Source organism: Lissotriton helveticus, chromosome 7 (assembly GCF_964261635.1).
Source record: "Lissotriton helveticus chromosome 7, aLisHel1.1, whole genome shotgun sequence".
NCBI lineage: Eukaryota > Metazoa > Chordata > Amphibia > Caudata > Salamandridae > Lissotriton > Lissotriton helveticus.
This window is the reverse complement of record NC_136068.1, coordinates 1,860,355,140-1,860,368,546: the sequence shown is the minus strand read 5'-3', so window position 1 is coordinate 1,860,368,546 and position 13,407 is coordinate 1,860,355,140. Positions and strand designations below refer to the sequence as shown.

Here is a 13,407-nt window from a genome sequence, read left to right as displayed (position 1 = left end):
ATCAAGCTAAATGACAAACTCACTATGCACTCCCAGATTGGTTCGGTGGTTTCTTCCTGCTTTCTTACTCTCCGCACTATCCGCTCTATCTCTCGCTTCTTTTCTTTCTCTGCACTTAAACTAATTATGTCCGCACTGGTCCTGTCCCGCCTGGACTACGGGAACATCCTGTTCAATTGCATCCCTCAGTTCAGCCTGCGCAAACTGCAACTGGTGCAGAACCAGGCGGCCCGCCTTGCCTTCGGTCTCCCCAAATTTCATCATACCTCTCCCCTCTTGAAGACCCTCCACTGGCTCCCCGTTCGGGAACGCGCCTTGTTCAAATTAGGCTGCATGGCGTTTCAGGCCAGGACGGGCCTGGCCCCTCTCTTCATATCTTCAGCCATCAAAGCTTATGTCCCTGGCCGAGACCTCCGCTCCTCGGCACAACTTCTTTTAGCAGTCCCTCGCTACCGGAAAAAAAAACAAGGTGGCTCGAAATTCTCCACTCTTGCCCCCATGTTCTGGAATTCTCTCCCCTTCCACCTTAGGTCCCTCACCCAGTATTCCAGCTTCCGCAAAGCATTGAAGACTTTTTTATTCACTCAGGCTCTTCTTTCTTAAGCTCTGCTCGCCTTTTCAGTCTATGTCTTAGCGACTGATTTTGCCCAGCTGGCTGCCTGCTATCTTAGCGCCAAGAAACCGCCCAGGTGTATGTTGCGCTTGATAAATATTTTAAACTTAAACATAAACTTAAACATGTACCTCAATAGAAAACACATTGCGAAGAAAATGTGTAACAAACCTGATGCCTACCTGCAACTTGTCAACCCACTATAGTACACTTTTAACCAGTTATTCATCAAAACACAGTAAAAGTACGCTGAAATTAAGAAACATAGGGGCACATGCATCAAGCAAACGGGCCAATTGGCAGAATCGCCCCCTTTGCGAACGGTATTTTGCCATTTGGGATGCATCAACAAAAAAGCAATTGCAAAATAGGTAATCACAACTTTTGTGATTACCTATTTTGCGAATGCATTTAGGGAATCGCAATTTGCGATTACTTAAATGCAATGAAAGCTGCAATCTGAGATTGCGACTTTGCATTAAGGAACTAAAAGTTGATGGTAATTTGCAATTCCTTAGAAAAATTCATAAAATTGCTTTTTCCTAAGTGCCATATGGCGCACACACATGCCCTTAGTGCATTTGTGTGCACCACATGTGCACACATGCATGTTTTGGGGGTGCATCAGGGTGACCCTTAAAATTGCATTCGCAATTTGCTAGTACCTATTTGGTACTCGCAAATTACGAATGCTGTCCAATTCATTCCTATGGGCCTTTAGGCCCATAGGAATGAATGGGAAGGTATTCCCTAATAGCGAATCACAATTTGAGATTTGCTATTTGGGCATGTGTGGGAATAGCAATCAATTTATCGATTCCTACATGCCTAAAGAATTACGAGTCCTTAATAACGATTCTTTAAATTTTACTATTAAGGAATCGCAATTCCTTACTTTGATGCATGTGCCCCATAGTTGTGCCCCATTGCTGTCCTGACTGCAGCACTAAACTTCAGCTTGTAATAATTTTCAACTATTTATCACAACCTTTAACATTTGGTCAGTCTGGAATCTGCCACCATGCTAAGTATGTCAACCTGCTTGTTTCAGCTGTAAAAAAGACGAAACCTGCATTTCATTACATGGGGTAAAGTAGCCCTGCTATTGTCATTTTTGTTTAAACACATTTTTGTGACTTTGTTTAGGAATATTCAAACAATTTGATTTTCACTGTGTTAAATCTAATTCATTATAAAACTTTTTTTTATACTTTTAGTACAAGCCACCTCCTGAAGTTTTGTGCAGCAGAAGATCCGAGGGACCTTAAGAACTTCCGGCCAATCTCCCTGCTCCCGTTCCCAGCAAAGGTCATCGAGAAAACCGCCAACAAGCAGCTGACCCGTTACCTCGAGGAGAACAACATCCTGGACCTGTCTCAGTCTGGGTTCCGCAGCAACCACAGCACTGAAACTGCCCTCATCGCTGCCACTGATGTCATCAAGGCCCTGCTGGACAACGGCGAAACCGCAGCCCTCCTCCTCCTGGACCTATGAGCCGAGGATCATCCCTCAATCCGACATTGTTCCACATCTACATGGCCCGCTCGCCCATGTTGCCAGACTGCACAACCTCAACATCATCTCCTACGCTGACGACACACAGCTGATTCTCTACCTCATCAAGGACCCCCTCACCTTCAAGACCAACCTCCATGAAGGAATGAAAGCTGTCGCAGAATGGATGAATACCAGCTGTCTGAAGCTGAACTCAGACAAGACAGAGGTCCTCATCCTCGGCTTCACCCCCTCAGCCTGGGACGACTCCTGGTGGCCGACCGCCCTGGGAGCAGCACCAACGACCACCAACCATGCAAGCAACCTGGGGTTCGTTCTCGACTCAACACTCTCCATGACCAAACAAGTCAATGCCGTCTCATCCTCCTGCTTCAACACCCTTTGCATGCTCAGCATGATCTACAAGTGGATCCCCACTGACACAAGAAAAACGGTCACCCAGGCCGATGTCAGCAGCATGCTGGACTATGGAAACGCCCTCTATGCAGGAGTCCAGGCCAAAGTGCTGAAATGACTGCAACGCATACAGAACGCCTCAGTCCGCCTGATCCTGAGCATCCCTCGACACAGCCACATCACATCCCACCTGAGAGACCTGCACTGACTGCCCGTCAACAAGAGGATCACCTTCAAGCTCCTCACCCACGCCTAAAAGGTACTCCACGACACCGGACCAGCATACCTCAACAGACGACTCACCTTCTACACCTTGAACCACCAGCTCCGCTTTGCCGACCGCACCCTTGCCACCATCCCCCGCATCCGAAGAGCGACCTCGGGCAGCAGATCGTTCTCCTACCTTGCCTCCAAGATCTGAAACACCCTCCCCATCCTCCTATGGCAGACCCAAGACCTACTAACCTTCAAGAGGCTACTCAAGACCTGGCTGATCGAGCAGTAGCAGCGCCACCCCCTAGCGCCTTGAGACCCTCACAGGTGAGTAGTGCACTCTACAAATTCCTTGATTGATTGATTGAATATTGAACACAAAAACATTAATCTGGCAAATTATTGTGTCCAACTGTTTGTCTTCCTCCATATTGTGAAGGTAAGTCCCCACTCACAACTTGAAACCACCATCTTTCCATGGTACATTCTACTGTGCTTCAAAACTGAAGAACTTCTCAGATGAAAACCTTTGAAAGAATAGAAGGATACTCTGACACCTGCAACAACCCCTGAAGCGATAGTATCGATCACACTCAGCATGTTTCTGCTGCCTTTTCCCACAAGGGTGCACAAGTACAAGGACTGTTGGAGCATTAGGTAAACTTAAGCTTTGCTTTTTTGGTTGCATAGGAATCTACTATCTTCTTATGGTCATGCATAGTGACGCCATAAGTTCCTCACCCTAGGAATTTTTTATTAATGTATATGGTTAGGGAATATTTGTTTGACATACATGTTTAGCAGAATTTGGGGGAAAATAACAGTTTTCTGTTGCTCAAAGACTGTGTCCAAAGTCATTGGGGCTCTTTTTCTTTCCTCTGTTTTTGTTTTTCACGACCTTGCAGGTTAACTGGAGACAAAGGACCAGATGTACTAAAAGGTTGATCGCAAACAGTGGTATCAAATTGTGCACTGGTGTTTGCAAACAGCCTTTAATTTTGTGATGCAACCTACTTACTAACACATTTCATTGCCACAGGCAGTTGCAGAACAACCTGTCAAAATGAATAATAACTGGGCAGGTTGCTATGTGCAACCTGTGTGATTGGCTATAAATATAAGGATGGAGGCCCACAAGGAACAGAAGAATAACTAGCTTTGTTTGCATTTCAAAAATGGATTCATTATCTTTTAAAGCAGCACTGTTCTGTAAAAGCACTCTTGCTGCTTTAAAAAATATTTTCATTTTCCGAAAATATCATGAGTGTAGGCAGTGGTCTCCTTGAACCAGTTGGGCTGCTACAGTTAAGAGCAAGGGGGCGGAGTGGGGGGTAGTCGACAGACAAAGGGATAGGTAAACTTAAATAAATTAAAAAAAACTCTAATCTTGCGCTCGCTACATTGCCGAGTCTGCGACGCGGCGAGCACAAGGTAAGTGGTTTTATTTATTTTTTTCTTTAATTTTACCTGTCCCATCATCTATCGACTTCCCCCCCGCCCCTACCGCTCCACCACTCTTACCTGTGCCAGTCGCACCAGAGGAGGGCCCTTTCGTCATTGCCAATCAGTTACCATCTTCCTCGTCCATACCCGATGTACAGTTTCACTCACAATTGTGATTGCAAAATATTGATACATACCATTCCAAATTGCAATAATGAGGGAACGGCCCTTTGACACCCCTTGTTAAGTGTGATTTGATATGGGTCGGTAAACCCATTTTATAAGTTGCAAATTATTTTTTTACTCATAAATGGGTTTAATGGTAAACAGCGTTAACAAACGCATGTGAAACAACATATGGCGTACAACGCGGTTGTCACAACGACCGCATTATTAGTTCGCATACTGTTACAACGCAAGTTGGAACAATGACTTGCATTGTAAGGGGCAGAAGGGGTTGGATTTAAAAACCCAACACCTTCCCTACTGTCCGCACAGACTGGAGTAGGAATAGCAAATGATACTATTCCAACATCCAGAGCCCATTACAATGCAAGTCGTTGTTCCGACTAGCGTTGTAACGGTATGCGAACAAACACTGTGGTCATTGTGACGACCCCGTTGTCACACCATGCGTTGTAAATGCATGCGAAATAATGTGGCATATTCCTGGTTTAACACATATGAAAAAGGCATTCCCGTTTTGCATAAACAAATTATGTGAATTTGCAATTCAGAAGATTTGCAAGTGCAGACTAGCTTTTGACATTTAACCCAAAGTTGATTGTTGGAGCAAACACACAGCTGGTGATATATTCCTTGCATGGATCTTAATAATGGTGAATGAAAGTATGATTTTTAATAATGAACTTACAAATGTTACATTGGGACGTCCTAATGTGTTGTAGGTGCACACCGTCTGCAACTCATCTCCCTGTAATTAGAGAATTAAGAAATTGCTTAGTACCAAATCTAGGCATACATTTTGAAGAATTCAGGAGGCATGTACTCTGGGCCTCATTCACAACAAAATGATGCAATGCTGCAAGTCATTTTGCTGCGCTGTGGGGAGTAATTTTAAACGCACAGGGGTGAGTGATATTAGAATATGATGCCTCCCTGTGCTGTCCACTTCACGGGCGCACAACTGACCGCCAACACAGTAACGCAGGCACCCTTGCACCGTGGTGCAAGGGTGTCTGCATTGCGGGGATGATTTTTTTGCGCAGTAAGGGAACAAAAACAATCACTGAGGTTGTTTTCTGCTTTCTATGTGTGCTGCAGAATGCATCATTCATAAGGACTCTGAAATTCCAATAATAGTAATAATGAGATGTTGTCAATACAGAACAAAAATGACAGTAATAAAAGCAGGTGATTTCCTCCACCTGGGGGTAATATTAGCCCTCCATTGATCTCCTGGCTCTTATAGCAGCTTTCAAAACAGAACATACCCTAAAGCAAATGCTGGGAGTGTTCAGCAATTGTAGATGATGTAGGGCCTCTTTACACCTAAAGTGACCAAGGGATTTTAACAATTGTTTGAGACAGTGCATACGTGCACAATTAAATATGTAAAAAAGAACATATAATTAACAAAGACTGAATGCCATCATGGGAACAAGGTGGAGCAGCATTCCCTGTTATGGCATACAAGCTTACAAAACACAAAAGCCATCAGACAGTATTTTTGAATTACTTTTTGTAAAGCGCAAACTTATCACCCCCTCAAGGGTTTAAAGGTGTTTGGGGCTGTCGAGGAGATTAAGTGAGTGATTGCCCAGTGTCACATGGTGCTGAGGTGAGCTGCCGCCGGCGATCAAACTGGGAACCCCGTGCTCCGGAGTAAGCCTCTCTGGTCACTGCGCCACACCTCCCCCTAAACAGCACAGGATCTAACACGAAATAGCAATGATATCTCCAAGTGCATTATTTCAAGTGAAAGGTAAAGTCCTAACTCGGGAGAGGGGAATGACCTCTGATAAAATAGCACTGTGCTTTTCTTGGTCTCAGCAACAAGTCAACTGTTTTCACGGGACTGCAAAAATAATTGCTTAACCCGCAATTTATCTTATTATTTTACGTTTGTGGGAAAAAAATAAGAGTTGACTGCCCCAATGCTTTTAATGACCAACTGTTGTTTTGCCCTTGATATATAACCCAGCCACAGTACTGAGTGCTCATGACCCAATCCGATACACTCCAAAATGATGTATTGAATGCAGGTTGTGTGGCTATCATTCCGAAACAATGGAACACATCATTTGTGTATGGACCTGCATTGCTCACAGCCAGACAGTCATTACTGCGAGGCCGATGGATCAGGTTGGGAGTTCGATCTTGCCGCCAAGCAATATTGGCCGCCCTAAATCCTAACAAGACCAAGCTAAACATTGGGCTTACTAAATTCGTCCACAAAACGTCAAAACTACTGGAAGCCACATTCACAAGCAATCCCTCGACATCTTAGCACGGCGGCCATGTTAAAAAACCCAACAATCGAACTAGAGACTACATTATCAGAAAGCCCATAATGATTCCCTTAATTTTTTTAGTAATTTAAAACCCACCATTTTTAACATCTAGTATTGGCATTTTATACTGTTCGAACCAGTCGTGTTTTAAATTGTAAATGGTTTTCTTTTTAACCAATCAATAAAGAGTGTAAAAATTACTAATCCAAAGCAATAAAGGAGCCAGATACACCCTATCTTCAATAAATTGCTGGCTTAGCCCCACATGGACAATGTAGGTCGAGGTATTAGGCGGACGGTCTAACAGCCTCCGACAGATGCAATTCTCCTTGGACTGGAGTGATGAAATATTTTGATAACACACACCCCTGCCGTATAAATTGTCCCAGGGATACATTGAGGATTACATACTTGTAAGAGGGGTAAAAGACTGCCTTTAAGTGAGGTGCTAGAAAGATTAGAATCTGCTCCCACCGATCTACTATTTTCAAGCGGCTAGAAGTCGCCTGGGAGTGCCACGTGCCTAGGGAGTTAGCCAATGACTGGCTTTTTGATAATAAGTCTATTTGTTTTTTTTTTTACCAGGTTCGCAAGGCATGGTTTGCAATTTGCTGCAGTTCATAGTTAGGCCAAGGTTACTTGTGAATAAGATTAAACAAACCATCAGCATGTGCAAAGCGTTTGGAGTACGGATCAGTGGGATCGAGTTACACATGCATTCCGCAGCACAGATACCTGAACGCCAGCTATTCTGGGGTGTCAACGACACTAGAAGTCTGAAACCAATCTCAGGATGCTTGTTTCCGGTCCAGGGAAGGCATGGTTTGGCAGTTCGGGCTGACTGTTCCCATGAGGCACAGGGTCAGACTTATTTGCATATGGCCATATCTGAACTGGGGTGGCGGAGTGAGCTAAAGAATGATAATGGATTAAACCCAGATCAGTTGACTGGGGGTGAGTGCTTGCAATGTTCAACACTCCGTCCATCATTCCCTTTGGTTTTAGAAGTCATTTATGGGCAGAGACCATTTATGTATATAATAAAAAGTAGGGGAGCCAATATGCACCCATGGCAGACACCACACTTCAGAATGAACTATGGTAACATCTCGTCTTTAGCACTAATATGAACCTTTGCTCTCAGATCATTGTGTAAACAGTACAGAAAATTGACTAAGGAAGCATTGATACCAAGTTCTAGTAACATCATAAACCATTGACAGGCCCATGAAGGGATTTCCACCTGGTCTTCTCTTACTCAGGGCCCTTCCTTCTGCAAAACATTGCCTAGTTTGGCGTTAAAATCTAAAAATAGCAAGTACGGGCCATTGTGTGGTAACAAATTACAAAGAAAATGAAGCAAATTAACAGAATGTAAATACTTTATCTAAACAAAGCAATTATTGGAAAAATTTATTAAATATAATGTAAAAGGGATGCACTTATTTCTAAGTTGTAAAGATGGAGTTCCAGTTTCAATAGATTTGACATCCACACTTAGATTAAGGTGGACCCAGACCGTAAGGCCTCCCACTGCTCTCCCCTGGGTTTCTTGGCTTGAATAACAGGCAAAAAACTTCTATCGGAGGAGCTTCGCGGGCATGATGGTCGTGTGAGCAAGGAGCTCCCGAGACTCGCGCCGCCCTTCGCATTTATCCTTACTATATCCTGAATCTGAAGATGGGCTTTTGAAGATAAACTCTGGCTGATTTCAACATTCTTTGAAAAATCGAAATCGGACGTGGGTCCACTTCTACATCGTCTGTAACTTTCACGGCTCGCCCCAGGCGAGACCGGGGGCTCGGTTAATTTGCAGGCCGGGGAGTAGTTGAACAACAACGGCCGGAGGGGTTTCCTCCCCGGACGGCCCCTGTCTAACTTTCAGTTTCGCTTCTACTCCTGGCGCGGATTGACTGAAAAGCCGCTCAGATCGACTCCTGATCCTGCTTTGTTTCGTCACACTGCTGAATGCCATCCCAGCGGATCGCTGTGTTTTCAACATTATTGGCATTTGTGCTAATTTGGTCCAGTTTCGTCGTTCTTTGACCACATCACGCTCGGCCATTTTTACCAGGTCGCGTGGACCCCTCCCGGGTCCCTATTCCAATATGGCCTCCAAACCCGAGGTAGAGAAACGCAAGACCAAGACACCTCTACGTGGGGGTCTGACCCAGACGAACATTATGGATCACTATTCCCAACTAAAGGGATCCCACAGCGGTGCTTGCCGTTCGCCTGATGACCCTAAGGCTGCTTCTGCCGCGACCTCGGAAGTATCGTTGCAGGATGTCATGAGTGCCATCACCAGTCTGAAGGCCTCCATGGGACAGCAATATGAGGCTCTTGCCTCCAAGATCGACACGGTGGCCATTGACGTTACGCTGATTAGAGCGGACCTGGCAAAGACCAATGAGAGGGTTAAGGAGTTAGATCTGAAGACTTCCAGCCTGACTGCTGATGTTACGGAAGTCCAAACTGAGATCGGGAACCTACGTTCTTCCCATGACATGATGGTCCGTCATCTGGAGGATTACGAAAATAGGTCCCGTCGCAATAACGTGCGCATTATTGGTGTCCCTGAAAATCCCGAGATCTCTGCTACTGACCTCCTCGTGGAAGATCTAGTCTCCAACTATCTTGCTCCCGCTGGGCTTACTAAATTCTTCGCGGTTGAGCGAGCACATCGAGTTCCCGGTGGGAAGGTTAAGCCGGGTGCCCCTCCGAGACCCATTGTTGCTAGATTATTCCACTTTAGAGACAGGGACGCTATCCTGCAGGCTTCTCGGGACAAAGGCCCTGTGAAGTTTGAAAATACCTCCGTGAACTTTTATCCTGACTTTACCCCGCTTGTTCAAAGGCAGAGAATGGGATTTCAGGGGGTCAAGAGACAGCTGCGGGACTTGGGACTCAAGTACGCCATGTTGTTTCCGGCCAGACTTCGTATCGAATGTGGGGAACGAACGTTTTTCTTTGATCGCCCGGACAGTGTCAGTGACTGGCTTGACTCTTTGCCCAAAAGGGATGACCGAACTGGGCACCCCGGCGGTGCCGACAGTGACTCGCCGGAGCAGAAATGACACTGTGGATCCTGGCGTCTGAACTTTCCTACTATTTCAGCTGAGTCTGGACATTGGTTCTCTTGTTTTTTATCCTGGATGGGCCTGAGGGTGGCGGGGGTTAATGGGGACTCTTTCTCCTCCTGGGTTCTTTGTGTAGAGTAGTTTTATTATGGGGCAACAGGCACACTGCAAGTTGGGGTGGCTTCTAAATCATACGCAGGGGTGCAGGGTGGGGGGCGTTGTAAAGGGCATCAGTTGGGGGGGGAGTGTGTGTGTTTGTTTCTTTTCACAAGGCATCGTATTGTGTTTTCTACCTGCTCATGTCATTGGGTTTCATGTGTGGGGTGCTCTGCTTCCCTCTTGGGGATGGGGGTTGGTGAGTTGAGACTGCTGTCCTGGAATGTTAATGGGTTGGGAGACAGGATAAAGCGAGGGGTGGTGTTGCAGTTCCTCAGACGCCATTCTCCCGATATCGCTCTCCTGCAGGAGACGCATCTGATTGGTAACATATGTCAAGCCTTGAACAAGCATGGATACCGACTAGTCGCTCGCTCTGGTTTCACTTCTGGTTCTAGGGGGGTGGGCATTCTCATCCGGTCTTCTCTCCCCTTTGAGATTGATTAGGTGACACTTGACGACAGAGGGCGCTATGCTGCACTCACGGGTAGATGGGAGGGGAAGACGCTCTCCATACTCTCGATATATGTCCCTCCGGGCCTACAGGCCCCCACTTATGCTGATCTGGGTAGGGTTATACTAGGGCTACCTGAGGGTCTTCTTATCCTTGGTGGGGACTTTAACTCCGTTGTTTCTGGTACTGCTGACCGTTTTCCCCCCCGAGATTTGGTTAGGTCTCCTATGTGGCTGAGTGACCTACTGAAGACTTTTGGGTTTATAGACAGCTGGAGATTGATGCACCCCACGCAGCTTCAATATACCTTCCATTCTGGGGCGCATGGCAGTCTCTCCAGGCTAGACTATTTCTTAATGCCATCAGCTCAATCCTCCTTCATTAGTGAGGTACGTCATCTTCCCAGGGGTATTTCTGATCATTCTCCTTTGTGGCTTCGGTTCCAGGTTGGAGTAGGCAGTGCGGGTAGAGTGGCTCCCATCAACCCTTGGAATTTCCGTAATCCTAAAACCCGTTCTGAACTTGTGAAAGCTATGGATCATTATTTCAATGACAACGTGGGGTCTGTTTCTTCTTCTGTTTTGCTGTGGGAGGCTTTCAAGACGGTTATTCGTGGGCATTCACTGTCACTTATTGCTGCTGCCAAGAAGGCTAAAAATGAGGAACTTGTGCGCATTGAAACCAACATAACTGCACTTGAGAATGATCTTGATTCTGGAGTTACACGTTTAAAATTGCATTCCCACAGTTTGAAGCAGGCTGATTACAGAGCCCTCGTTACTGATGCGGCGAAGATGAGGAACAGAGAGCAACAGGGCCGGTTGTATGACGTGGGGGACAAGGCTGGTAAACTGATTGCGTGGCTGGATAAGAAAGAGAGAGTGAATCGTGTTGTCCCTGTGATTAAGAGGCCGGATGGCGAGTGTGTTACTGACCCAGTTGGGATTGTTGATTGCTTTGTTGACCACTTTCAAACAGTGTATGCCTCGGTCTCCGACAGAGACGAGGATGACTCCCGGTTGCTCCTTCGGGACATTGCTTTACCCTGCCTTTCAGATGATGATAGAGACCTCATGGACGCGCCCATTACGGTGGACAAAGTTGCGGTGGCCTTACGTTCCCTCCGCTCTGGCAAAGCAATGGGCCCCAATGGCTTACCCATTGAACTCTACAAACTGCGACCTGACAAAATGGTGCCCTACTTAAAGGGGATGTTCCTGGAGGCTCTGGACTCTGGTTCCCTTCCCGCTGATCAGCAACTCGCCACCATTGTGGTTATCCACAAGGAGGGTAAGCCACGTGATCGCTGTGCGTCGTATAGACCTATTTCATTGCTTAATGCCGAACCCAAAATTCTAGCTAAATTGTTGGCTAATCGCTTGATTAAGGTTATCGGGGACTTGGTCCATCCGGATCAGTCTGGTTTCATCCCCCATCGAAACACCGCCCTTATTCTCCGGAGACTCCACGGAGTTCTTGCGAGGGCTGAGATTCTCACTGAGTTGGCCATTTTAGCTTCCCTTGATGCTACCATGGCTTTTGATAGCAGTGAATGGCCCTACCTTTGGGCGGCCCTCTCAAAGTTTGGATTCGGCCGGGGGTTCATCGCTTGGGTTAAACTTCTTTATGAGAAGCCCCTGGCTCCGGTGGTGGTTAACGGGAAGGTGTCCTATGTCTTTATGCTTGGGTGAGGCACTCGACAGGGCTGCCCACTGTCTCCGTTGCTCTTCGCCCTTGCTTTGGAACCATTGGCTGAATGGCTCAGTTGGGAGCCTTCTATAAAGGGCATTCGGTGGGCTCCCGATTTCGAGGATCGTATCTCCCTCTACGCGGATGACATCCTCCTATACCTTACCTCCCCTCAGAAATCCCTTAATGTGCTCTTCGATGTTCTGACTTCCTTCGGAAAGAACTCGGGTCTCATTATTAATTGGACTAAATCTTGTGTCTACGTTTTAGCTGGAGGACTCCCCCCATTGCCCCGTAGATTTTCAATTCAAGTAACTTAGACCGGTTTCAAATACCTGGGGATCTATGTCTCCTTGGATTCCACCGTTCGCTATGAACGTAATTTGCTACCCCCTCTTCAACGACTGAAGCTTGATGTCGCACGCTGGCGTCAGTTGCCATTGTCACTGCTTGGTCGTGCGGCTCTCTTTAAAATGATGTCACTGCCTAGATTTTTGTATGCTCTCCAGAATTCATTTGACCCTGTTCCCTCTAGATATTTTCGAGAGGTGGAGAGTCTACAAAGGCGACTAGTCTGGGATGGACATGTGCGTATTGCCCTGTCTAAACTCACGCTTCCGTGGTATGATGGAGGTATCGCCCTCCCTGACATTAGGCGCTACTATTGGGCTTCTCAATTGAGTGCGGTTAACCACGCAACATATGCTCCCGGTCCTGCCCCGGCCTTTACAATGGATAAACATCTTCTGCCGAGGGGGAACTTCAACAGGGCTCTGTATTCCAAGAGGCTCCGTACAACACTAGCAGGACCCACTAATATTGCTGTACGAGTGTGGCACGATGCGACTGCGGCTCTTGGATGGAGTGACAGACTTACCCGCGCGACCCCTTTGTATGATTCTGAATGTTTGGGTAATTTGTGGCGAACGAAAGGGTTTGATAAATGGGATATGATTGGTATCAGCAAGGTGGGGGATCTCTGGTCTAAAGGCGACGTTAAGACCTTTGCGGTGCTACAGGCTGAGTACGAACTCGGGCAAAGAGAATTCTTCAGGTATGCCCAGGTCCGTCATGCCCTATTGTCGGTTTTTGACGTGGGTACAGACATTCCTGAGTGCTCACCTCTTGAGGATCGTATCCTCGATGGACATGTGCCCGACAGCACAATTTCATTGATTTATAAGAAGCTAATAAACAATAGAGCTGATCTGCTGGTGTGCCTAAGGGCTACGTGGATGGTCTAGAATTGGATGATGAGGACTGGCAATCCGCCTTGTCCTCGCCCAAAGAGGTTGCCATACCCGCTCGCCTTCGATTTGTTCAACGTAAGATCCTCCATCGTGTATACGTCACTGGTCCGAGTCTAGTTCGCAT

The 13,407-nt window shown here is 46.6% G+C and overlaps 1 protein-coding gene across 1 annotated transcript in view; it reads right to left on the bottom strand.

The window, feature by feature from the left end:
• The window catches only part of LOC144769766 (putative DBH-like monooxygenase protein 2), a 611,053-nt gene that overhangs the window by 345,206 nt on the left and 252,440 nt on the right, over positions 1–13,407 (bottom strand). Inside the window, exon 10 of the mRNA XM_078653944.1 lies at positions 5,055–5,114. Coding sequence (XP_078510070.1) covers positions 5,055–5,114 — 60 coding nt within the window. The remainder of the gene's footprint in view (positions 1–5,054; positions 5,115–13,407) is intronic.